Below are 27,606 nucleotides of genomic sequence, written 5' to 3'. Positions count from 1 at the left end.
GTCCAGTAGTTTGAGTATGCCGTCTTTGTTGATGGGTTCAACGTATGTTGTCTGTTGTGTCTGTTCAGCAGGTTGGCTATTGTTTCTCTGGCTAGGGCTTGGTCAATAGAGGTGGACAGTGCCGTTACGTCGAATGTGACCATGGTTTCTTCCTTGTCTATGTGTATATTTCTGATGATGTCCAAGAATTCCTGTGTTGATTGTATAGAGTGTCTGGATCCGCTGGTCAGGTGTTTCAGTTTCTGCTGTAGTTCTTTGGCCAGTTTGTGTGATGGTGTCCCTGGTGGTGATACTATGGGTCTGAGTGGGATGTCTGGTTTGTGCACTTTAGGTAGTTCATAGAATCTGGGGGTGTTGTTGCTTTCAGGTTTCATTCTTTGTAGGTCCGACCTGGTTATCTGTCCGTTTTTTTGTAGGTTCCTCAGTGTGTTGTTTATCCTATTGGTGAGCTGTGGGGTGGGGTCAAACTCCCTCTTTTGGTAGGTGTTGGTATCTGCAAGTAGTTGTGCTTTCTGGACGTACTCTGCTTTGTCCAGGATGACCGTCATTCTGCCTTTGTCTGCTGGTAGTATGATTATGTTCTTATCATTTCTTAGTGTTTTTAGTGCTTCCCTCTCCATCTTCTAACTATGTTTTAAATGTTATGAGGGTTCCAGCTGGGACAGACTGGGGTATAAGGACTGCAAATCGAGTACTTTTTCTTTCTTTTTATTCTTATCTTAGATTTTGTTTATTAATATTTCAATTTTGTATCAAATACTTAAGTATCTGTACCCAGGTACCCCGTATCTAAGATGACACCATAAGTGGCAATATTTTAAACTTTTTACAGCACCCATTAAGTGCATGTGACAATGAAGCTAATTTAATTCAATTCAGCCCAACCATCCAGTGAGTTCTAGATTATCACCACTTTCTGACTGAAAAATATCCTTCTTTAAACTTCCTGCACTTTACCTTAAATCTATGGTTTTTGACGCCTCTACTAAGGGGGAATGTTTCTTCTTACCTTCTCCATCTATCCCCTTCATAATTTTGTCTGCTTCAATCCAGTCTTCCCAAATTTTCCACATTTCCCTTGGTCTCATGAGGTGTTAGCCCCCAACCAGCCTGCGGTGAGAGAACTTATCAAAGTCCATGCAGATTACATCCACTGCACTATCCTCAAAAGTACCTCCAGTCACCTCCTCAGAAAACTCAGTCAAACATCTCATGCATGATCATCTCCCCCTTGCTGATTATCCCTGATTCATCCTTACCTCTCCCACTCCTGACATTCTCCTTTGGGATGGCACGGTGGCTCAGTGGTCAGCTAGGGACCTGGGTTTGATTCCAGCCTCAGGCGACTGCCTGTGTGAAGTTTACATGTTCTCCCTGTGTATGCGTGTGCATGAGGGTGCTCTGGTTTCCTCCCAAGATCCAAAAGTGTGCAGGCCAAGTGAATTGGCCATGCTAAACTGCCCATAGCGTTCAGGGATGCGTAGGTTAGGTACTTTAGTTAGGGGAAATGTAGAGTAATAGGGTTAGAAGGATGGCTTATTCTTTGGAGGGTAGTTGTTGGGCCGAAGGGCCTGTTTCCATGCTGTAGGGATTCTATTTAAAAAATCTGTCCCACAGACTGTTTTGCAATACTTACATTGTGGCTGAAATTTTTCCCACTCCCCTACAGTTCCCTAGTTTGTCCCTACCACCGTTCTTGAATAATAGTACCACATTAGCTGTCCTCCAGTCCACTGATAATTTTCCTGTGGGCTGAAAGGATCTGAAAGTGAATGTTGAGACCCCTGCTTTCCCCTTTCTTGTCTCCCATCTGGGCCTGGGGATCTGTCCAATTTTAAACCACGAATATTTCCTCCCTCCCAACCCTCATTATTAACTATCCAGCCCATCCCATGATACCCCACCTGTCTGATGCAGTGCCCGAATACTGAAATAGCTCACCATTCATTGGATTTTCGGGACTGGATCAGCATTCCTGGCGCCATGTTTAGAAGGCAATTGCTCGCCAGGCCGAGCACTGATGTTCTGAAACATCCGTGTGTGTTCTGTCACCTTGTCCCTGGACGCGGTAGATGAGTGGAAATTGGTGTCCCACCTTGCAGACAGGGTTCAGGAAGTCCTGTTCAATGGAGTGGGGCACAGGAAGGATGCCCTCTTTCCCTAGCACCAGCTGAGCAGGCCACCCCACCAGACGGCCAGATTGGGCTGATGTGAGGGTGCCCGTGTGGGACAGGGGTGGACAAACTCAGAAGTCATATGATACCAGGTTATAGTCCAACAGGTTTATTTGAAACCACACAAGTTTTCGGAGCGCTGCTTCTTCATCAGGTCCAGAATTCACCATCAGGATCAGTACGGTCTCTATAGTGCAGTGAAACACATAATACTGCCACGATCAACATCCTTGGGAGTTACCTTTGACTAGAAACTCAACTGGACACAATGGCTACAAGAGCCGGTCAGAGGCCTGGGATACTGCAGCAAGTAACTCATCTCCTGACTCCCCAAAGCCTGTCCACCATCTACAAGGCACAAGTCAGGAGTGTGATGGAATACTCACCACTTGCCTGGATGGGGGCAGCTCTAACAACACTCAAGAAGCTTGACACCATCCAGGACAAAGCAGCTGCTTGATTGGCACCAGATCCACAAACTCTGGATTAATGGTGCTGGAAGAGCACAGCAGTTCAGGCAGCATCCAAGGAGCAGCGAAATCGACGTTTCGGGCAATTCCTGATGAAGGGCTTTTGCCCGAAACGTCGATTTCGAAGCTCCTCGGATGCTGCCTGAACTGCTGTGCTCTTCCAGCACCACTAATCCAGAATCTGGTTTCCAGCATCTGCAGTCATTGGTTTTACCGAGCATCCACAAACATCCACTCCCTCCACCACCCACACTCAGTCGCAGTAGCTCGCTTTCTCCTACAAGACACACTGCAGAAATTCACCAAAGATCCTCAGACAGCACCTTCCAAACCCATGACCATTTCCATCTTGAAGGTCAAGGGCAGCAGATACATGATAACACTTCACTGTCATTGGGTCAAAATCCTGGAATTCCTTGCCTAAGGGCATTGTGGGTCAGCCACAGCAGGTGGAATGCAGTGTTTTCAAGAAGGCAGCTTACTCCCACTTTCTCAAGGGTGACTCAGAACAGGCAGTAAATGCTGGGCCAGCCAGCGATGCCAATGAATGAATGAAACAATCACAGTGAAGAGGTAAAACCTCCTGTGGGCTCCCGATCCCTGGTGACTCTTGGCCATTGGCTGGTTGTGTGCTGTGCACCTCACTGTCCCAAACATTGCTGACCATTTCATTCAAGACCAACCCCTTTGGCCACTGAGCCTAGTGAAACAACAACTGAGGCCTTTGTAAAGACAACACAGACCTTGCCTACACATGGCCCCAGCAGCTTCTCAATCAGGTCTGGCTCCATTATGCATCATGTACCATCCAGGATGTCTGACCTGATAATGGGGACAGTCGATAACGGTTTTCCTTGTGTCCGGCAGCAGGGTAGAGATCTGTGAATTAGTGAGGCATGGTACCACACTATTGATTATGTTAACAGATAAACCATCCCCGGTAATCCCACTGCTATCCGAGTGAGAATCATCTCTTGACACTCGGATCTTCATCAGAGTTGGGCCCAACATCAAGATAGACCTCATTGGGCCTCTCACATGAATCTCCTGCCATAGCCCACATCGCTGTAAGATACCACCCACACAGCACTGACCAGGATATAGACATCCCCTCAAATACCAGCCGAAGAAGAATGGGCGGCAGTCCATCAACTGGTCGCCCCAGCTACATATTTTAATGAAATTTCATAAGCAGCTCACAAAATGCCCGCAGAATTTCCGTTACGGATTAAGAAAGGCCAAGCTAAAATGAGCCGGTGTTGTAACTGGTCTGGGTTATGTAAAGATGTGGCAAAATTTAGCTAGATGTGCCATACCTGTCAGATCGTGGGGAAACACCTTCCCTGGACTAAACCTAAGCCTTTCAAACCCAATACCAACTTTCCAAGAACCATTGGAAGACCTTTTAGAACTTCTTCAGCCAGAGAGCGGTGAATTGATGGAATTCATTGCCACAGAAGGCTATGGGAGCCAGGGCATTCTGTATATTTAAGACTGAGAGAGATAGGTTGTAACCCCTGGTTTGTTGCCTGTGCCATGTGCTAGCGAAGTGAGGAATAGGGTGAGAGAGAAGTTGAACACATGGTGGCAGGGATGGTGCAGCAGGGAGGGTTTCAGATACCTGGATAATTGGGGCTCATTGTGAGATAGGTGGGACCTCTACAAACAGGATGGTGTACACCTGAACCAGAGGGATACCAATATTTAGGGTACAAGTTTGCTTGCTGAGCTGTGGGTTTGATATCCAGACGTTTCATTACCTGGCTAGGTAACACCATCAGTGGCGACCTCCCAGTGAAGTGAAGTTGTTGTCTCCTGCTTTCTATTTATATCTTTTTCCTGGATGGGGTTCCTGGGGTTTGTGGTGATGTCATTTCCTGTTCGTTTTCTGAGGGGTTGATAGATGGTATCTAGATCTATGTGTTTGTTTATGGCGTTGTGGTTGGAGTGCCAGGCCTCTAGGAATTCTCTGGCATGTCTTTGCTTAGCCTGTCCCAGGATAGATGTGTTGTCCCAGTCGAAATGGTGGTCTGGATATCAAACCTACAGCACAGTGAGCAAACCTACACTCTAAACCTCAACCTGAGCTACAAACCTTCACAAACCTTACGGATATCAATATCCTGTGGGAAAACTGGCTAATGCTCTTCAGGAAGGGTTTAACTAATTCAGCAGAGTGATGGGAACCGAAATTGTAGCTCTGGTGTCCAGGAGGTTGAGAACAGTGAGGTCAGAAATGAGGTTTCAAGATTGCAAGAGTTCACCAGCACGCAGGAAGGTGGTTTGAAGTGTATCTACTTCAATGTCAGGAGCATCCAGAATAAACTTGCAGCATGGGTTGGTACCTGGGACTTCAACATTGTGGCCATTTCAGAGACATGGATAGAGCGGGGACAGGAATGGTCATCTGGGATTTAGAGGTTTCAGTAAGAACAAAGAAAATGGTAAAAGGGGGGAAGGTGTGAAACTATTACTCAAGGACAGTATTACTTAGATTAGATTAGTTACAGTGTGGAAACAGGCCCTTCGGCCCAACAAGTCCACACCGACCCTCCGAAGCGCAACCCACCCAGATCTATTCCACTACATTAACCCCTTCACCTAACACTACGGACAATTTAGCATGGCCAATTCATCTAACCTGCAAATTTTTGAACTGTGGGAGGAAACCGGAGCACCCGGAGGAAACCCACGCAGACACGGGGAGAATGTGCAAACTCCACACAGACAGTCGCCTGAGGCGGGAATTGAACCCGGGTCTCTGGCGCTGTGAGGCAGCAGTGCTAACCACTGTGCCGCCCACTGCCATGTGCCACTCATTATGATTGCAGAATGTTTGAGGACTCGTCTACTGAGGTAGTATGGGCTGAGATTAGAAACAGGAAAGGAGAGGTCACCCTGTTGGGAGTCTTCTATAGGTCTCTGAATAGTTCCAGAGATGTAGAGGGAAGGATAGCAAAGATGAATCTGGATAGGAGTGAGAGTGACAGGGTAATTGTTATGGGAGACATTAACTTTCCAAATATTGACTGGAAACACTATAGTCTGAGTACTTTAGATGGGTCAGTTTTTGTCCAATGTGTGCAGGAGGGTTTCCTGACAGTATGTAGACAGGCCAAGAAGGGGCAGGCCACGTTAGATTTGATACTGGGTAACGAACCTGGCCAGGTGTTAGATTTGGAGGTAGGTGAGCCCTTTGGTGATAGTGACCACAATTCAGTTTAGTGATAAAAAAAAGATAGATGTATACCACAGGGCAAAAGTTATTGCTGGGGGAAAAGCAATATGATGCGATTAGGCAAGTTTTAGGGTGTATAGGATGGGGCAGGAAACTGCAGGGGATGGGCACAATTGAACTGTGGAACTTATTCAAGGAACAGCTACAGCTGATAAGTATGTACCTTTCAGGCAGGGAGGTAGTTGTCAAGCAAGGGAGCTGTGGTTTACTAAAGAAATTGAATCGCTTGTCAAGAGGAAGAAGGCGGCTTATGTTAGGATGAGACGTGAAGGCTCAGTTAGGGCCTTGAGAGTTATAAGTTAGCCAGGAAAGACCTAAAGAGAGGGCAAAGAAGAGCCAGGAGGGGACGTGAGATGTCATTGGTGGATAGTATCAAGGAAAACCATAAGGCTTTCTCAGACAACAACTCACCAAAACGAAGGACCCGATACCCAGCATGAGCAAAACTAACGTAGTGTACAAAATCCCATGCAAGGACTGCACAAAACACTACATAGGACAAACAGGAAGACAGCTAACGATCCGCATCCACGAACATCAACTAACCACGAAACAACACAACCAGCTATCCCTAGTAGCCACACACGCAGACGACAAGCAACATGAATTTGACTGGGACAACACTACCATTATAGGGCAAGCCAAACAAAGAACAGCCAGGGAATTCCTAGAAGCATGGCACTCATCCACAAACTCCATCAACAAACACATCGACTTGGACCCAGTATACCGGCCACTACAGCGGACAGCTGAGACTGACATCCGGAAGCGGCAGGGACAGGCCACTATAAATGCCAGAGGAAACACCACAGAAGCGCTTCACAGGAGGCTCCCAAGCACTGAGGATGTCACCTAGACAGGGGACGAAACGTTTGCAACAAAAACTTCCAGCTCAGCGAATAGAACCACAGCAACGAGCACCCGAGCTACAAATCTTCACCCAAACTTTGAACCATAAGGCTTTCTACGGTTATATCAGGAATAAAAGAATGAGTCCAAGATAGTAGTGGGACATTGTGCTTGGAGTCTGAGGAGAGAGGGGAAACATTAAATGGATACCTTTCATTAGTATTCACACTGGAAAAGGACAATATTGTCGAGGAGAATACTCAGATACAAGCTACTAGACTAGATGGGATTGAGGTTCACAAGGAGGAGGTGTTAGCAATTCTGGAGAGTGTGAAAATAGATAAGTCTCTGGACCGGATAGGATTTATCCTCGGATTCTCTGGGAAGCCAAGGAGGAGATTGCTGAGCCTTTGGCTTTGATCTTATGTGGTAATTGCCTACAGGAATAGTGCCAGAAGACTGGAGGATAGCAAATGTTGTCCCCTTGTTCAAGAGACAACCCTGGTAATTATGGACTGTCAGCCTTATTTAGGTTGTGGATAAAGTGTCGGAAAATGTCATAAGAGATAGGATTCATAATCATCTCGAAAAGAATAAGTTGATTAGGGATAGTCAATGCGTTTTTTGAAGGGTAGATCGTGCCTCACAAACCTTATTGAATTCTTTCAGATGGTGAGGGTAAAGCGGTTGATGTGGTGTCTATGGATTTCAGTAAGGCATTTGACAAGGTTCCTCATGGTAGGCTATTGCACAAAATATGGAGGCATGGGATTGAGGATGATTTAGCAGTTTGGATCAGAAATTGGCTAGCTGAAAGAAGGTGGTTGATGGGAAATATTCATCCTGGAGTTCAGTTACTAGTGGGGTACCACAAGGATCTGTTTTGAGGCCACTGCTGTTTGTCAATTTTATAAATGACCTGGATGAGGGTATAGAAGGATAGTAAATTTGCGGATGACACTAAGGTTGGTGGAGTTGTGGATAGTGCTGAGGGATGCTGCAGGTTACTGGGGGACATAGATAAGCTGCAGAGTTGGGCTGAGAGGTGGCAAATGGAGTTTAATGTGGAAAAGTGTGAGGTGATTCACTTTGGAAGGAGTAACAGGAATAATGAGTATTGGGCTAATGGAAATAATCCTGATAGTGTAGATGAGAGAGAGATCTTGATATCTATGTACACAGATCTCTGAAAATTGCCCAGATTGATAGGGTTGTTAAGAAGGCATATATGTGTTAGCTTTTATTAGTGGAGGGATTGAGCTTCTGAGCCATGAGGTCATGCTGCAGCTGTATAAAACTCTGGGGCAGCCGCACTTGGAGTATTGTGTACAGTTCTGGTCACCTCATTGTATGGAAACGGTTCAGAGGAGATTTGCTAGGATGTTGCCTGATATGGAGGGAAGGTCTGACAAGGAAAGGCTGAGGGACTTGAAGCTGTTTTCATTAGAGAGAAGAAGGTTGAGAGGTGACTTAGTGGGGGCATATAAGATAATCAGAGGGTTAGATAGGGTGGACAGTGAGAGGCTTTTTCCTCGATGGCGATGGCTAGCACAAGGGGACATAGCTTTAAACTGAGCGGCGATAGATTTAGGACAGATGTCAGAGGTAGTTTCTTTATTCAGAGTAGTAGAGGCGTGGAATGCACTGCCTGCAACAATAGTAGACTCGCCAACTTTAACGGCATCTAAATTGTCATTGCGTAGACATATGGATGAGAATGGTAGGTTAGATGGGCTCCAGTTTGGGTTCACTGGTCGGTGCAACATCAAGGGTTGAAGGGCCTGTACTGCGCTGTAATGTTCTATAACATTCTAAGTTCAATGTAGGTTCTTGATTGTTAAGGGGATCAAGGGTTACTTGGAGAAAGCAGAAAAATGGGGTTGAGAGACCTACCAGCCATGATTGAATGGTGGAGCAGACTGGATGGGCTGAATGGCCTAATTTCTGCTGCTATGTCTTATGGTCTTCTGGTCTTAACTATTAGGTTCTGAATTAACTGTGTTGGACATCCAGCTGAAACCCAGATATAGGACTATGTATCAGTTAACAGCTATGGATGTGTTGACAGGACTCCATGACACAGCAACCTTAGCGAAAATTATGACAAAAAAAATGACTGCTGAAGCATTTGTTCATTTATTTTATTAGGTGTGAATTAAAGAGAAATTTACAAAGCAAAGCTCAGAGACTATGCTTCCCAGTCTATGTTTCCAGTGTCATAGAAACTATTACCAAAGTATAAGAGATACAAAAGGCATTTGAAATGTCATGGAGTCAGAGTTTTTCTGACAGAGGCCCTTTGACCCATTATGACTCTTCTGGTCATCAAATATTAATCAATTCTAATGACATTTTCCAGCATGTTTTCTAGCCTTGGGTGCTATGATGTTTCAAGTGCTTATCTAAACAATTCTGAAGTACTTTGAGAGTTCCTACCTCTACCAACATTTTAAGGCAGTGAGTTCCAGATACCCATAACCCTCTGGGTGAAAAAAATATATTCTCAAATCCCGACTAAATCCCTCTTCCAAACTTTCAAACCTGCTGCACCTCTCCCCCCCTGGTTGTTGATCCCACCACTGAAAGGAAAACTGTCTCCTATTTACCCTATCCATGCCCCTCATAACATTGTACACCTCACTCAGCCACCCCTCAGCCTTCCCTGCTCTTAGGAAAACAACCCAGAGTATTGAATATCTCTTCATTGCTGAATCGCTCCATCTGAACAACATCTATCAGGCCAGATGCTGGAAATCAGTAACAAGAACAGAAATCACTGGAAAATCTCAGCGGGTCTGGCAGCATCTGTGGAGAGAAAGCAGAGTTAACATTTAGGGTCCAGTGACCCTTTCAAAGATATATCGCCCCTGAAGTCCATCCAGTGCAATCACACCCTTCCTGTAGTTTGGTCGCCAAAACTGCCCACAGTACTCCATGTCTGCAGAAGTGGCTACTGCAGATGCTGGAGATTAGAGTCAAGATTAGAGTGGTGCTGGAAAAGCACAGCAGGTCAGGTAGCATTTGAGGAGCAGGAGAATCAACGTTTCGGGCAAAAGCCCTTCATCAGGAATGGGCTTTTCCCTGAAACGTCGATTTTCCTGCTGCTCGGCTGCTGCCTGACCTGCTGTACTTTTCCAGCACCACTCTGACCAGTAACTCCATGTGTGTCTAACTAGTGTCTTATACAATTCGTAATCCCCCTGCTCCTATACTTAGTGTCTGGACTAATAAAGGTGAGTATCCTATCTGCCAATTTCACCACCTTATCCAGCTGTCTTTGAGCTTTCAAGGATCTGTGGTCATGTATTCCAAGTACTCTCTGGCTCTCTGTACCATCTCCCGTGCAACACATACTCCCTTGTCTTACCCGTCCTCCCAAAATGTATCACCCCCACCCAAATACAAGATTTATCACCAACATTGACATGAGTGAATTCAGAGAAGATGTGTGACTGCCATCAGGTCCTCATGAGAATTCTCTGGGGCATTCATGGAACAAGGTGCTTATGCTTTTGGATTTATGGCAGCAGTATAAAACACATTAAGCATTCATTTTCGCTTCAGTTGATTAAAAACATAAATCATCAGGGCCTTAGCTGCGAAGATTCAAGAGCTGAGTTCTGAAGCACGTTTCACTTTCTCTCCTAACAGCAGAGTCGAAATCCTGAGCGCATGCTCATCGTTGCTGAGGTCAAACCTTCCGACGTCAGGGATATTAGCTCCAAACGGCCTCGAACTTGCTTTGGTAGCTTCTGTGCAGTTGCTGGAATGCCATTACGACAGGGTCACTTTCATTGAGGCACAGGCCTTCGAGAGAGGTGCTGCCGAAACAGAACACCCTTGTGACTAAAAGGCATCAATGGCTACACCAGGAGTTACTTCATAGAATGGAATCGTAGCATCCATACAGTGTGGAAGCAGGTCATTCAGCCTGTTAAGTCCACACAAACCCTCCAAAGAGCATCCTACCCTATCCCTGTAACTCTGCATTCCCAATGGCTAACCCATCCAGCCTGCACACTCTAGGGTAATTTAACGTGGCCATTTCATCGAGCCTAGATATCTTTGTGACTGTGGGAGGAAACCCACGCAGATACAGGGAGAACATGCAAACTCCACACAGACAGTCACCCAAGGCTGGAGTCGAAGCTGGGTCCCTGGTGCTGTGAGGCAGCAGTGCTAACCACTGAGCCACTGTGCCACCCTTGACATCAATATAGAGTTATAAGAATGTAATGTATAAGGGCAGGATACAGTCATCAGCCACTCAAACTTGTTCATTTTCAAATTTTTTCATGGGATGTGGGCACCACTGGCTAAGCCAACCATTTCTGCCTATCCCTAATTGCTCCAGAGAAGGTAATAGTGAGCTGCCTACTTGAACCGCTGTGGGTCCTTGAGGTGTAAGAGCTGTCTGGTAGCGAGCTCCAGGATTTTGTGAGTGAGCCAACAGTTATAGACGATTCAGTCAGAGGTGGTGGTGCAATGGTAATGTCACTGGAGTTGTGAGCCGAAAGGACCCAAGGTGATGATGCTCTGGGAAAATGGGTTCAAATCCTACAATGCCAGGTGGTCAAGTTTGAATTCAATAAAAGTCTGGAAGAGGATGATCTTTGATGTGAAGGGATTGTCCTATGAGCAAATGTTACACAGCTGCAACTCTACTTTCTGGAGCTCAGGAGCACCATCGAATAGAATCCCTACAATGTGGAAGCAGGCCATTCAGCCCATCGAGTTCCACACTGACCCTCCAAAGAACATCTCACCCAATCTCTGTAACCCGGCTCTTCCACCTGGCTTGCACATCTCTGGTCACTGCAGGGAAATTTAGTATAGCCAATCTACCTAACCTTCACACCTTTGGAGTGTGAGAGCAAACATAGAAAAAATTTGCAAACTCCACATAGACAGTCACGTGGGGCTGGAATTGAACCCAGGCCCCAGGCACTGTAAGGCAGCAGTGCTAAACACTGAGTCACCACGATAAGAGAGGCCATCACATTGCAATATATGGGATTCTTAAGGAGCTTGACAGGGTAAATGCTGAAAGGTTAGTTCCCACCATGAGTGAGAGTAGGACCAGAGGGAATACTCTTGGAATTAAGGAGCACCAATTTAAGACTGACATGAAGAAGAATTTTTCCCTCTTAGAGGATTATATACTTTGGAATTCATTGCCACAGAGGGAACTGGTGAGGGCAGAGTCCTCATGTATATTTAAAGCTGAGATTTTGTTTATTCACTCATGGGATACGGGCAACATGACTCAGCATTTATTACCTGTCCCTTGAGATGGTGGTGGTGAGCTGACTTCTTGAACCGCTGCAGTCCATGTGCACACTGCCCATTGGGAGGCAATTCCAGGAGATAGATGGGTCCTTGATCAGTCAGAAAATCAAGGGTTACTGGGAAAGGGCAGGAAGGTGGTTGTGAGGAGTGTCAGATCAGCCATGACCCTCTTGAATGTCGGAGCGGGCTTGAGGGGCCGAATGGTCTACTCCGGTTCCTATTTGTCATGGTAGGAAACTAGGCTAATGGTAATCACTGCCGATTGTTAGAAAAACCCATCAGGTTCACTAATGTCCTTTAGGGAAGAAATCATCGTGGTTGACCCTTAACTGCCCTCAGGGCAATTAGGAGGGAACAATAAATGCTGGTCTATCTCCAATGACACCCTCAGACCTTCAACAATTGAGAAATGAAATTTCCAATGCAGGGCTGGTGAGGGGCTTGGAATGTGCAGTGGGTAGTGCTCCCAAGTATCCGGGATCTGCTTGCCCCTGTCCTTTAAGGTGAGAGGTACCTAACCTGATCTCATGTGCCAAACCACGCCACCCCACAGGCCGCAAGGATATATTTCAGAAAACCTCACATAATTGTAAAAACTATGAAGATACTCACTAATGTTTAATGTCCATAAGAATATAAGATATAAGAGCAGAAAATAGACCATTCAGCCCATCAAGTCTGCTCTGCCATTCAATCATGGCCAACAGGTTTCTCAACCCCATTCTCCCTCTTTCTTCCCCATAATGCTTGATCCCCTTGATACCCAAAAGCCCATCTATCTCCATCGTAAATGGGCATCACGATGGCTCAGTGGTTAGCATTGCTGCCTCACAGCACCAAGGTCCCAGGTTCGATTCCAGCCTCGGGCAACTGTCTGTGTGGAGTTTGCACGTTCTCTCTGTGTCTGCGTGAGTTTCCTCCGGGTGCTCCGGTTTCCCTCCCACAGTCACAAAGATGTGTAGGTCAGGTGAATTAGCCTGGTTAAATTGCCTATAGCGTTAGTGGCATTAGTTGGAGGGAAGTGGGTCTGGGTGGGTTACTCTTTGGAGGGTCGGTGTGGACTGGTTGGGCTGAAGGGGCTATTTCCACACTGTAGGGAATCTGATCTAAATATAAATAATGACTTGGCCTCCACAGCCTTCTGTGGTGATGAATTCCATAGATTCACCACTCTCTGCCTGAAGAAGTTTCTCCTTATCTCCGTTCCCTTTACTGTAAAGCTCTGCCCTTGGGTCCTAGTCTGTCCTACCAATGAAAACATCTTCCCAACATCTCCTCTGTCCACGCCATTCAGTATTCGGATGTCCATCAATTTGAAATCAGTTTACTAACATTTTATGTACTTCAATTTCTTTTCCTCCTCTGGTTCATATGACCATCTCTATTTAAAATAGTTTTATTCATAGATACTGTCTAACTCTTCATTTTACAGAAGGTGAAAAAAATAGAAAAACATCTGGCCTGGTCAAAAGTTTTATGCTCTCCGAATTATTGAGATTTCTGAGATTGTCTGAGAAATGGATAACACAAGGTGTTGGGAGCTCACTGTTCCATTTTGTTCATTAAATAACAGTGCATTCACCAGCAATGACACTGAGTACTCACAGGACAAAGTTTAACCAGAAGCCACAGGAGACATGTAGATATAGGGAGGGGTTGGAGAGGTTGGGGCTGTTTCCCTTGGGACACAGCAGGTTGAGGGAGGACATGATTGAGCTATACAGAATTGTGAGGGATGGAGGAACCTGTTTCCTGTTGGCAGGGAGTTCAAAAACCAGGGGTTTCAGGATATGTGGCAGAGACAATGGAGGGGATGTGAAAAAAAAATTTTTTACGCAGCAGATGGTGGGTATTTAGAATTTGCTGGGGGACACAGAGATCCTAAACTCTTTTAAAATTAACTGGATCCACACTTTAAGCTGTAGGGCTATGGCCCGTGTGCAGGGAGATGGGATTGGAAAGGGCATCTTGGTATCTTTGGGTTGGCATGGTCAATGTGGGCCGAATGGCCCCCCACTATGGTGTATTATTTCCGTGGTTCTGCGTTAAGATGCAGCATTTGTGAAGATCTCCCGATTATGTGGCACCATAAGAGAGGAGGATTGGAGCCATTCTTCAGTCCAGGGATAACGCGGCCATTTCCACATCCACACCACACTGATCGTCCATTTGCACTACGCCAGGTCCCACTGCAGCCCAACCCTGGCTTGGCAGAATGGAAATATGGAAGCTGCGCTGTGCCAGTCATGGTTACTATGTTGAGAGATGGCACAGGTTGGGCCGTATAAAACATTTTGCATATAAGGCCTGCAGGCTCTAAGACAGGATCCCTGATTCCAGGTGGCAGAGGTCTTGGGTTTGGGAGGTACTGACAAAAGAGTTTTGGTTTGCACCTTGGGGCGGCTCAGTGGTTAGCACTGCTGCCTCACAGTACCAGGAACCCGGGTTCAATTCCAACCTCGGGCGACTGGCTGTGTGGAGTTTGCACATTCTTCCCGTGTCTGCGTGGGTTTCCTCTGGGTGCTCCCATTTCCACTCACAGTCCAAAAATGTGCAGGTTAAGTGAATTGGCCTTGCTAAATTGCCCATAAGTTTTAGGGATGTGTAGGTTAGGTGCATTAGTCAGGGGCAAATGTAGAATAATAGGGTAGGGGAATGAATCTGGGTGGGTTACTCTTCGGGGGATCGGTGTGGACCGAAGGACCTTTTTCCACACTGTAGGGATTCTATAATTGTCAATGGAACGCACCACTGCTAAAAGTACACCGTGGTGGGAGGGAGTAAATATTCAAGGTAATGGATGGGGCATCAATCGAGTGTCCTGGATGGTGGATCCAGGCAAGTGGGGAAGGTAAGATCAATAACAAGAGTAAGTCATTCAGTCCTTTGAGCCTGTTCCGCCATCTTACACAACCAAGACTGATCTCATCTGGCTCTCAACTCATTCCATTCTCCATAACCCATTCCTAATCTCCTCCTTAAGTTAATTCTGCATCCCAGCATCCATCACAATCTAGGGTCCTGAATTCCATAGATTCACAACCCTTCAAGAGAAGTAAGTTCTTCTCATCTGTCCTAGTTCTGTCACCCCCTTTTCCTCAGCCTATGACCTCTCGTTCTCGGTTGCCTATGGGAGAACACCTGCTCTACATCTACTGTATCAATCTTCTTTACTATCCTATCTGCCTCGGTTAGATCTCCTCTCATCTTTCTAAACTCGAGCAAGTATTAGGCCTAAACTACTCGATCTCTTTACATAAGACAAGCCTTTCATCTCTGGAATGAATTAAGTGAGCATTCTCTGAACTGCCTCCAATACAATCACATCCTCCTTCAAGCAAGAGGGACAAAACTATACAAGGTATTCCAGACGTAGCCTTAGACAGTTGCAACACTTCCCTACTTTTATACTCTATTCCTTTAGCAATAATGCCACACTCCTGACTTGTGGATGGTGGACTGGTTTTGCGGAGTCAGGTGCTGAGTTGTTTGATGCAGGATTCCTCACCACTGGCCTGTTCTTGTAACCACAGTGTTCAGTGTGATTCTGGCTGACCTTCTACCTGACCTTCCCTTCCTCCCTGCTTCCTTGTTTCCTCAAATCCCTTAGTTTTGAAGAATCCATCAGGCTTAGCCTTGGCTGTGCTCAATGACGGAGGTATTGAGTGAAATGGAACCAAGGGAAGTGGGGGAGTTTAGAATCAGATAAACTGGAGGGTGTGCAGAGGGGAATCACCAGGATGTTGCCTGGGACCTCAAAGGAAAGGAGCCATTAGGAGGGAGTGACCATAATATGATCAGTTTTAATCTACAATTTGAGAGGGCGAAGGGAGAATCGGGAGTGCCAGTATTGCAGTTGAACAAAGGAATCTACAGAGCTATGAAGGAGGAGCTGGCCAAAGTTCAATGGTTCAATACCCTAGCAGGGATGGCAGTGGAACAACAAAGGCAGGTATTTCTGGGTATAATGCAGAAGGTGGAGGATCAGTTCATTCCAAAGAGGAAGACAGATCCTCAGGGGAGGCAGGGGCGGCCGTGGCTGACGACGGAAGTTAAGGACTGTATAAAGATAAAAGAGAGGAAGTATAACATAGCAAAGATGAACGGGAAGCTGGAGGACGGGGAAACTTTTAAAGAGCAACAGAGGGTAAATAAAAAGGCAATACACGGAGAAAACATGAGGTACGAAGGCAAATTGGCCAAAAATAGAAAGGAGGATAGTAAAAGCTTTTTTAGGTATGTGAAAAGAAAAAAAAATGGTTAAGACTAAGATTGGGCCCTTGAAGACAGAAGCGGGTGAATTTATTCTGGGGAACAAGGAAATGGCAGAAAAATTGAATAGGTACTTTGGATCGGTCTTCACTAGGGAAGAAACAAGCAATCTCCCAGATGTAAAAGTGGCTGAAGGGCCTAGGGTAATGGATGAACTGAAGGGAATTTATATTAGGCAGGAATTGGTGTTGGAGAGACTGTTAGGTTTGAAGGCAGATAAGTCCCTGGGACCTGATGGTCTCCATCCCAGGGTACTGAAGGAGGTGGCTCGAGAAATCATGACACATTGGTGATCATTTTCCAATGTTCTATTGATTCAGGATCAGTTCCTGCGGATTGAAGGGTGGCTAATGTTGTCCCATTCTTCAAGAAAGGAGGGAGAGAGAAAACAGGGAATTATAGACAGGTTAGCCTAACGTCAGTGGTGGGAAAGATGCTGGAGTCAATTGTAAAACATGAAATTACAACTCATTTGGATTGCAGTAACAGAATAGTTCAGAGTAAGCATAGATTTACGAAGGGGAAATCGTGCTTGACTAATCTTCTGGAATGTTTTGAAGATGTGACTATGAAGATGGACAGGGAAGAGTCAGTAGATGTAGTGTACCTGGACTTTCAGAAAGCCTTTGATAAGGTCCCACATAGGAGATTAGAGAGCAAAATTAGGGCACATGGTATTGGGGGCAAAATACTGACTTGGACTGAAAAATTGGCTGGCTGACAGGAAGCAAAGAGTAGTGATAAACAGGTCCCTTTCGGAAAGGCAGGCGGTGACCAGGGGGTACCACAAGGTTCGGTGCTGGGACCACAACTGTTTAGAATATACATTAATGATATAGCTGAAGGCATTAAAAGTAAATATTAGCAAATTCGCTGATGACACAAAGCTGTGTGGTTAGGGTGAAATGTGAGGAGGCTGTTATGAGAATACAGGGTGACTTGGACAGGCTAGGTGAGTGGACAGATGCATGGCAGGTGCAGTTTAATGTGGATAAATGTGTGGTTATCCACTTTGGTGGCAAGAACAGGAAGGCATCTATCTAAAAAGACTCAAGTTAGGTAAAGGGGCAGTACAATGAGATCTGGATGTTCTTGTACATCAGTCAATGAAGGTAAGCATGCAGGTACAGCAGGCAGTGAAGAAAGCTAATGGCATGCTGGCCTTCATAACAAGAGGAATTGAGGATAGAAACAAAGAGGTGCTTCTGCAGCTGTACAGGGCCCTGGTGAGACCACACCTGGAGTATTGTCAGCAGTTTTGGTCTCCAAATTTGAGGAAGGACATGCTGGCTATTGAGGGAGTGCAGCGTAGGTTCACAAGGTCAATTCCTGGAATGGTGGGACTATCTTATGTTGAAAGATTGGAGCAACTGGGCTTGTATACCCTTGAGTTTAGAAGGCTGAGAGGGGACCTGATTGAGACATATAAGATTATTAAAGGATTGGACACTCTGGAGGCAGGAAGCATGATTCTGCTGATGGGTGAGTCCAGAACCAGAGGACACAGTTTAAAAAAGGGGGTAGGCCGTTTAGAACAGAGTTGAGGAGAAACTTCTTCACCCAGAGAGTGGTGGGTGTGTGGGAATGCTGTGCCCCAGAAGGCAGTGGAGGCCCAGTATATGGATACTTTGAAGAAAGAGGTGGATAGAGCTCTTAGAGATAGTGGAATCAAGGGTTATGTGGATAAGGCAGGAACAGGATACTGATTGTGGATGATCAGCCATGTCATAATAAATGGTGGTGTAGGCTCGAAGGGCCGAATGGCCTATTCCTGCACCTATTGTCTATTTAAGAGATGGAGAGATAGAGGCTGGATAAGCTCAGGTTGTTTTCTTTGGAGTAGAGAAGGTTGAGAGGGGATATGTTAGAGTTGTATGAGATTATGAGGGGTTTAATTAGGGTGGGTTCCCTTTAGTCAAAGGGTCAATACCAAGCAGACATAAATTTAAGGAGAAAAGCAAGAGGTTTAGAGGGGTTTGGACGGAAAGAAATTTCACCCAGAGGGTGGTGGGGGTCTGGAATGCACTACCTGGGAGGGTAGTTGAAGGCAAAAAAACTGCAGGTGCTGGAATCCAAAGTTGACAGACAGGAGGCTGGGGGAACACAGCAAGCCAGGCAGCATCTGGAGGGACAGGCAGGAGGCTGGGGGAGCACAGCGAGCCAGGCAGCATCAGGAGGGACAGGCAGGAGGCTGGGAGAACACAGCAAGCCAGGCAGCATCAGGAGGGACAGGCAGGAGGCTGGAGGAACACAGCAAGCCAGGCAGCATCTGGAGGGACAGACAGGAGGCTGGGGGAACACAGCAAGCCAGGCAGCATCAGGAGGGACAGGCAGGAGGCTGGGGGAACACAGCAAGCCAGGCAGCATCAGGAGGGACAGGCAGGAGGCTGGGGGAACACAACAAGCCAGGCAGCATCAGGAGGGACAGGCAGGAGGCTGGGGGAACACAGCGAACCAGGCAGCATTAGGAGGGACAGGCAGGAGGCTGGGGGAACACAGCGAGCCAGGCAGCATCTGGAGGGATAGGCAGGAGGCTGGGGGAACACAGCAAGCCAGGCAGCATCAGGAGGGACAGGCAGGAGGCTGGGGGAACACAGCAAGCCAGGCAGCATCAGGAGGGACAGGCAGGAGGCTGGAAGAACACAACAAGCCAGGCAGCATCAGGAGGGACAGGCAGGAGTCTGGGGGAACACAGCGAGCCAGGCAGCATCAGGAGGGACAGACAGGAGGCTGGGGGAACACAGCAAGCCAGGCAGCATCAGGAGGGACAGGCAGGAGCCTGGGGGAACACAGCAAGCCAGGCAGCATCAGGAATGACAGGCAGGAGGCTGGAAGAACACAGCGAGCCAGGCAGCATCAGGAGGGACAGGCAGGAGGCTGGAAGAACACAGCGAGCCAGGCAGCACCAGGAGGGACAGGCAGGAGGCTGGGGGAACACAGTGAGCCAGACAGCATCAGGAGGGACAGGCAGGTGGCTGGGGGAACACAGCGAGCCAGGCAGCACCAGGAGGGACAGGCAGGAGGCTGGGGGAACACAGCGAGCCAGGCAGTATCAGGAGGGACAGGCAGGAGGCTGGGGGAACACAGCAAGCCAGGCAGCATCAGGGCTGGAAGAACACAGCGAGCCAGGCAGCATCAGGAGGGACAGGCAGGAGGCTGGGGGAACACAGAAGCCAGGCAGCATCAGGAGGGACAGGCAGGAGGCTGGGGGTACACAGCAAGCCAGGCAGCATCAGGAGGGACAGGCAGGAGGCTGGGGGAACACAGCGAGCCAGGCAGTATCAGGAGGTGGAGAAGACAACATTGCATCATCATTCCTTCTCGAGGCAGGAAACCTCACAGCCTTTAAGAATTATTTGGTTGAGCACATGTAATGTCATAGCATGCAAGGCTTTGGGCCTGGTGTGGGAAAGTAGGATTAATGTAGATTAGATGGGCCGATGGGCCTCTTCTGTCCTGTATGATTCTGTGTGATTCGATAAACCATGATCTAATTGTCTAGCAAGACAGTCTTAAGGAATGTTTAACCTCTTCTGTAGCTGTGCCTTATAATCCTGTTCCTTCCTATATTCCTACTTTCAATTCTGTTAATCATCCATTAAATATATTTAAAATAAAACAAAGTTAAATTAAATATGAATTAAATAACAGAAGGAATCTTTCTAAATGGAAATGTTTTGGAAGAATGAAGATGTTTTACCTGATTGAAGCAATAACCAGCAAGAAATCTTTGATCAGATTGAAGGCCTCTCCTCGATTTAACCTGATCGATTGAAAAGGGAATAACAATATTACATTACAGTTGTTAAAAATGATAAGAACTTATATTTGTACAGTATGTTCCATACAGTAGGAGTTATCATCAAAAACAATTTTGGACACATCAGGACATATTAGGTCTAACAGCCAGTGAAGAGTGAAGTGTGTCTTAAAGAAGGTAAGCAAGATAGAAAGAGATGGAGAAAGGTGAGTGAAGGATGTGGATCTCAGAGGTTAGACCTTTGACAACTGAAGGAATGGTATCAATGGTGGTAACTAAGACCAGTAATATTCAGGATGTGGGAAATTAGGGCCTCAGCAAATTGTAGAGTTGGTTAAAGAACAACAAGGCTATGGGGCAATTGGAAAATAAGGAAGGGACTCTTGGCTGGATTGTGAGCCAGTGCAGGCCAGCAAGTATAGAGGCAATGGCTGTTGGTTGGCTCAATTGGCTGCCTGTGGAGTGATGCCAACAATGTAGGTTCAATTCCCACAACAGCCAAGGCCATCATGAAGGTCACACCTTCTCAACTTTGCCCCCTTGCCTGAGGTGTGGTGACCCTCAGGTTAAACTCACTGCTGGTCATCCCTGTCTCTAATGAGGGAGCAGCCTATGAGGATGACAGGAAACAGCAATACTTGCTTTGAGCACTGTTCTGAGGAATAGAAACAGGTCAGATCAGTGTGTGTGTGTGTGTGTGTGTGTGTGCCACTTGCAAACTTCATGGGCTTCCTCTCCCCATCAGGGTTACCTTCACGATTGGGGAAGGAGACTGGTGCAGGTTAAGATAAGGGCAGAAGAGTTCTGGGTAAGTTCAATTTCATGGAAGATGGAAGGCTAACCAGGAGACTATTGAACAAGTCAGTCAATGAGTTAAGAAAGGCATGGAGGAGAGGTTTTAGCAACAGAGGTACTGAAGCAGGACAGTGATAGACATGCACAGTTTGCATTGATTAAGGTATCCAACGTCAGGATTTTCTTTTTATATGGTCATGGGATGTGGGAAGCTCTAGCTAGGCCATGATTTATTGCCTATGCCTCATTGTCCAGTGGGCAGTTTCGAGTCAACCACATTGCTCGAGGTCTGGATTCATATGTAGGCCAGAGCAGGTAAGGATGGCAGATTTCCTTCCCTCAGGGAAATTAGGGGACCAGATAGGCTTTTCCAAACAATCAACATTATTAGACTTTTAATTCCAGACTTCTAATCATTCCAAATTCCATCCATCTGCCGTAGCAGGATTTGAACACAGGTCTCCAGAACATTTGCTGAGTTTATGGATTAATACATGAGCAATAGTCCCACTAGACCACTGCCTCCCCCATATAGCCAACGAATACAGGGTGATATGTTGATTTGAATTCTATGTGACTTAAATAGTCACACTATAGTTTTCAAGGCATAAGGATTCTGCAGGCTGCTGATACGGGAGAGACAGCCAGTTCCGACACCATAGCCAGACCCAGTTCTCTGACATATTACAGGCTTATCAAGCTGTTACTGTGAACGTGTTCCCCTCACTAAAACATTCATACACAACTTCATTTGGTTTCTCATTCTATATAATACATAAATAGACAATCATTACTCACCCATTATCGGTGTGTAGAGCATCTAAACAGCCATGCTTGTAGAAGTCAAGGGCATAAGCATTCAGGTGCATTCTCCTGCCTTGTTTGTCAAAGCACTTCAGTTGCAGAACAGGAATGTTGTTTGTATGAATTCCAAGAGTGCGGAAAATTATCTGGAAGTGGCAGAAAGTGCATCCACGTTGATACAATGTGAGGTATGATGCCTCGGGTGGCTGTTACATATTGGAGAGCTGCAGTGTGTAAGGCAGACACTGTGGGATCTCTCCCCAGGCGATACCCACTTACCAATGTTCTCTGTGTGTGGGTGCACAGCTACACATCAGGAGAAATAAACACATGTGCACCCCATGACTCGCTGTGGCTACACGCAGCCCAGGCCGTACTCGGTATTCATGCAGCGGTTTCCACGGGGATCGGGGACCCAGGTGCTGATCAAACTTAAGGCCGTTTAAGTGAAGCAGGGGTAAGTTAGCTCAGGGGCAAGTTAGCTCAGGGGCAAATTAGCTCAGGGGCAAGGCAAAGAGGCCAGGCTGCAACTCAGAAGTTTTAGGATTGGGGAATTACCAAATGTGGGCAAAAGAGCTGAATTCCAACGGTGAGGTGACAGTGACAGATCTTGACATCAAGGCTGCATTCAACTGAGTGCAGCATCAAGGAACCTTCCTAAAACTGGAGCCAATGGGTATCGGGGCCAAAATCTCTGCTGGTTGGAGTTATACCTGGCATATTGGAAGATGGTCATGGTTACTAAAGGTCAGTCATCTCCGCTCCATGATCTGCCTGCAGGAGTTTTTTTTAATTTATTCATTTGCGGGATGTGGGTGTCGCTGGCTGGGCCAGTATTTATTGCCCATCCCTAGGTTCCTCCTTCAGAAGGTGGTGATGAGTTGCCTTTGCAAATTGCTATAGTCCACCTGCTTTGGGTACACCGACAATGTCCTTAGGGAGAGGACTCTCGGACTTTGACCCAGCAAGAGTGTAGGAACAGCAATATATTTCCAAGTCAGGATAGTGAATGGCTTGGAGGGGAACTTGCAGGGGGTGGTGTTTCCATGTATCTGCTGCCTTGTCCTTCTAGATGAAGTGGTCATGAGTTTGGAAGGTGCTGTCTGAGGATCTTTGGTGAATTTATGCAGTGCATCTAGTACACACTTCCTCAAGGAAATGTTCTGGGCCCAGCTGCTTCATCAATGACCTACCCTCCATCATAAAGTCAGAAATAAGGGACGTTTGCCAATGACTGCTCAGATACGGAAGCTGTCCATGTCCCTGTGCAGCAAGATCTGGACAATATCCAGGCTTGGATGGAAAAGTGTCAAGTAACATTTGTGCCACACAAATGCCAATGACCATCTCCAGTGAGAGACAATCAAACCACGGCCCTTTGACATTCAATGGTGTTGTCGTCACTGAATCCCTCACTGTCAATATCCTGGGAGTTATCGTCGACCAGAGACTCACATGGACTTGCCATATAAACACAATGGCTACAACAGCAGGTCAGGGACTAGGGATATTGTGGTGAGTAAACCCCCTCATGACTCCCCAAAGCCTGCCCACCAGCTGCAAGGCACAAGCCAGGAGTGTGTTGGAATACTATCCACTCGCCTGGATGGGTGCAGCTCCAACAACACTCAAGAAGCTTGGCACCATCCAGGACAAAGCAGCCCGCTTGATTGGCACCAGATCCACAAGCATCCACTCCTTCTGCTACCAACACTCAGTAACAGCAGTGTGTGCTATCCAGAAGGAAAGACAGAAGGCCACTCAGCCCCTCTAGCCTGCTTTGCATTGAATATGATCAATGTCCCAACTCCGAGAGCTGGCCTTGAACCAATAACCTTCTGACTCAGGTGAGATGTTTCCTGCTAACCCGAGGTAACATCTATTCTGGTCTTGGGTACAGTGAATTCTGCTCTGACAGTTATCGTTCCGACTTACTGATGTAGAGGTACAGTATCTCATCGAGTCTAAACAGGCACAGAGGGAGGTGTTTGGTACAGTGCCTCGGTTCCAGGTCTTACAACGAGCTCTGCAATCATTCCTTGGGAGTTTCTCACTTCTCAACTTCTGCCCCTGGTAATGTAGCTATTAGGTCCATAAAAATACTTACTGGATCGATATCATTCTGTACGAATAGGTCAAGGTCAGTGTGTCCAGATAAACAGACGAATGGTGACACTGCAGAACAATTCACTGTTTTGGCCAACTTCTTAGTGATGACACTGGCTTCAGGTAACTTGGGACCCATAAACGCTGGACCAAAAAACATGAATATTGATTTCAGAAATTCACCAGCAATTATAAACAAATACATAACTGGATTACTCAATGAGCCAGGACGTAGCTACAAGGAAGGTGTCACAAAAGGTATTCTATTCTCAAACATAGGAAACAGGAGTAGGCTCTTTGAGCCAGTTTCACTATGCAATACAATCAAGGCTGATCGCAAAACTCAATACCCTGTTCTCACTTTCGCCTCATAACCTTTGACCCTAAGAGAAAAAACAAGTTACTATAGGACAGTTGCTTAATAATCATTAGTGGGAAAACGTTGGAGTCTATTGTCAAGGATGTAGTAGCAGAGCATTTAGGAAAATGTGATACGATTGAGCATAGTCAGCTTGGCTCAATGATATAATAGTCAAGGCAGCTGGTAGTGTAGGCAGTGAACTTACTTCTCACCAGCTCATGCTCTCACCACTGCACAAGCAAGAGACGGGATATACAACAGAGGTGTTGCACAATGGGTCACTGAAGCTGAGTTAAAAATCACACAACACCGGGTTATAGTCCAACAGGTTTAATTGGAATCACTAGCTTTTGGAGCACCGCACCTTCATCAGGTGGTTGTGGAGGACATAATTGTAAGACACAGAATTTATAGCAAAAGTTTACAGTGTTATAGTTTTGCTATAAATTCTGTGTCTTACAATTATGTCCTCCACAACCACCTGATGAAGGAGCGTCGCTCCGAAAGCTAGTGCTTCCAATTAAACCTGTTGGACTATAACCTGGTGTTGTGTGATTTTTAACTCAGCTTCAGTGACCCATTGTGCAACACCTCTGTTGTATATCCCGTCTCTTGCTTGTGCAGTGGTGAGAGCATGAACTGGTGAGAAGTAAGTTCACTGCCTACACTACCAGCTGCCTTGACTATTATATCATTGAGCCAAGCTGACTATGCTCAATCGTATCACATTTTCCTAAATGCTCTGCTACTACATCCTTGACAGGATTGCAGGGTTACAGGGATAGGATGGGTTTGGGTGGGCTGTCCTTCAGAGGATCGGTGTGGACTCGCAGGGCTGAATGGCCTTTATCCGCACTGTATGATCTTAACTAATCAGTATAACAAAAGCCTGCGTCTGAACTGCATAGACTGAACCAGCTCTGGTGTTAATAAATAGAAATTCTTACATGTGCCTGAGAGAGGAAGCTTGTATTCATCTTCCAACCTGCACTGATTGGAGACAGAGAGCAGGAATTTCCCAAAGACCTGACGTGCTGTCTTGTTGTATTCTTCAATTGAGGCTGCAAACTCATCAGGAAGATCATCAAGAAATACCTAAAAATATAAATTCAATGAGATACTGTCTGTGATCAGAATCAAAGAAAGATGTCCATTTCTCCTCACTTGCAAGCTTACAGAAATTTTAAAGCGGTGAGGTACATAATTGAGCCAATGCAGGGTCTTCACAATTCAGGTTAATGGCAATTCTGTCATTCACTGTGACCGTTTGAAGTACTCCCTGACAACTAATGCACCTTAGTGTTAGAAAGAATATCTTGATAGGAAATGAAAATGACCCTTAAACATAACTATTCATTATTTATTCATTCACGGGATGAGGGCATTGTTGGCTGGGTCAGCATTTATTGCCCGTCCCTAATTACCCAGAGGCCAGTTAAGAGTCAATCACATTGCTGTGGGTCTGGAGCCACATGTAGGCCAGACCAGGTAAGGATGGCAGCTTCCTTCCTTAAAGTACATTGGTGACCCAGATGGTTTTTTTCCAACACTTGACAATGAGTTCATGGTCATCATTAGACTCCTTAATTCCAGATATTTATTGAACTCTGATTTCACTATCTGCCATGGCAGGATTTGAACCCAGGACCCCAGGACATTACCTGGGTCTGTGGGTGAATAGTCCAGCAATAATACCACTAATCCACTGCTTCCCCTTTTTCTTCAGGGGAGGTGTTCAAAATGCATAATATATTCTACATTTTGCAAATTGGATTTTAATGTAGAGACAAATGGGTGTGGGTATGTTCTGTAATATACTCTACATTTTGTAAATTGGACTTTAACATAGAGACAAATGGGTGTGGGTATGTTCTGTAATATACTCTACATTTTGCAAATTGGACTTTAACATAGAGACAAATGGGTGTGGGTATGTTCTGTAATATATTCTACATTTTGTAAATTGGACTTTAACATAGAGACAAATGGGTGTGGGCATGTTCTGTAGGTTTTACTTTCAAAGGTCAGAAATTCAATTTGGAACAGTGACAAAAACAATAATTGCTCTAAGATAGTATCTGACTGCAATTAGTGTGTTGCGTTTGTGACAGGCAGAGTTTATTTTTGACTTCAGAAAAGAATATTCAAAATATTTTGTTACTAAGAACTCAGAATTCACTTCAGATGAGAATAACCTTTCTCTTGGCAATAGGACTACATTTTCAGTTCATTTCAGTAAAATAAGTCACTTCAGAAAAAGTAATGTCTACTGTACGGAGCTTCCAAGATGGAAGAATCTGAATATTGAATATTTACATTCAGATTCTTCCATCTCCTTACCTTCCCCTCTCACCTTTAACCTATGACCTCTAGTTTTGCACTCCCCTACCTGGAGAAAAGATTGGAAAATTTGAGAGAGGAATGATATTTCTTCAGGATTGAGACCTGCAATGGATATTACTGGAGCGGGAGAAATGCAGGTCAGAAGCAATTGTGTTAAACTTAAATAAGGGTAATGAGAATGGACTGGGAGCACAGCTAACTGGAGAGGACTGAGCAAGGATATTAGGAACAAAAACCATTGAGGAACAATGGCACGTATTTAAGAAAATAGTTCATGGCTCATAGCAAAGTTGTGTCCCACTGAGAAAGAATGGCACTATGAAGGGAATAATGTAATTATGGTTAATGAGGGAACTTAAAGAAAGTATCAAATAGAAATTACGTACAATGTGTCCAAGATTGCTGGTAAACAGGATGAGCTAGCATTATACAGACAGCAAGAGCTCCTTAAATTAAAAAGTAAGAGAGAAGCCAAAGTGAACATAGGGCTCTTAGAGAAGAAGGGCTTATGCCCGAAACGTCGATTCTCCTGTTCCCTGGATGCTGCCTGACCTGCTGCGCTTTTCCAGCAACACATCTCTGGCTCTTAGAGAATAATGCTGGAGAAATATAAATGGGGAACCAGGAATGGCAAACAAAATGAATAAATATTTTGCACTTGAGAAGGTACTAATAACACTCCAAAAGATCTTAATAATCAGGAAGCATAAACAGGAGTAAATAAATGTAATGACTATCACTAGAGAAAACGTACCAGAGAAACTAATGGGCTAAAGACCGATAAACCACCTGGACCTGATGGAATGCACTCTTGGATTTTAAATGGAGTAGCTTCAGAGATCATTGTGGGATGGTATTAATTTACCAAGTATTCTTAGATTCTGGTAAAAATTTCAGACAATTGGAAAACTGTCAATGCAACATCTTTATTCAAAAAGAGAATGAGATTAAAAATGATAACTATAGGCCAGTTTGCTTAACATCTGTTATTAGGAAATGTTAGAGATTATTATAAAGGATGCAATAGTATTTAGAAATATGCAACATAATCAAGCAGAGTTAGCAATGGCTTCACAAAGAGGAAATCACATTTACTAGAATTCTTTTGAGGAAGCAACAAACAAGATTGATAAAGAAGAGGTAGT

The 27,606-nt window shown here is 45.6% G+C and overlaps 1 protein-coding gene across 1 annotated transcript in view; it reads right to left on the bottom strand.

Moving 5' to 3' along the window:
• Positions 1-9,834: 9,834 nt before the first annotated feature.
• The window catches only part of LOC122539550 (probable ATP-dependent RNA helicase DDX60), a 148,737-nt gene continuing 130,965 nt past the window's right edge, over positions 9,835-27,606 (bottom strand). Inside the window, exons 34-38 of the mRNA XM_043674534.1 lie at positions 25,066-25,213; positions 23,759-23,901; positions 21,646-21,797; positions 19,993-20,055; positions 9,835-10,552 (exon numbers count right to left, since the gene is read on the bottom strand). Coding sequence (XP_043530469.1) covers positions 10,447-10,552; positions 19,993-20,055; positions 21,646-21,797; positions 23,759-23,901; positions 25,066-25,213 — 612 coding nt within the window. The 3' untranslated portion in view covers positions 9,835-10,446. The remainder of the gene's footprint in view (positions 10,553-19,992; positions 20,056-21,645; positions 21,798-23,758; positions 23,902-25,065; positions 25,214-27,606) is intronic.

Source organism: Chiloscyllium plagiosum, chromosome 2, assembly GCF_004010195.1.
Source record: "Chiloscyllium plagiosum isolate BGI_BamShark_2017 chromosome 2, ASM401019v2, whole genome shotgun sequence".
Lineage (NCBI taxonomy): Eukaryota > Metazoa > Chordata > Chondrichthyes > Orectolobiformes > Hemiscylliidae > Chiloscyllium > Chiloscyllium plagiosum.
This window is presented reverse-complemented; position numbering and strand designations above follow the sequence as displayed.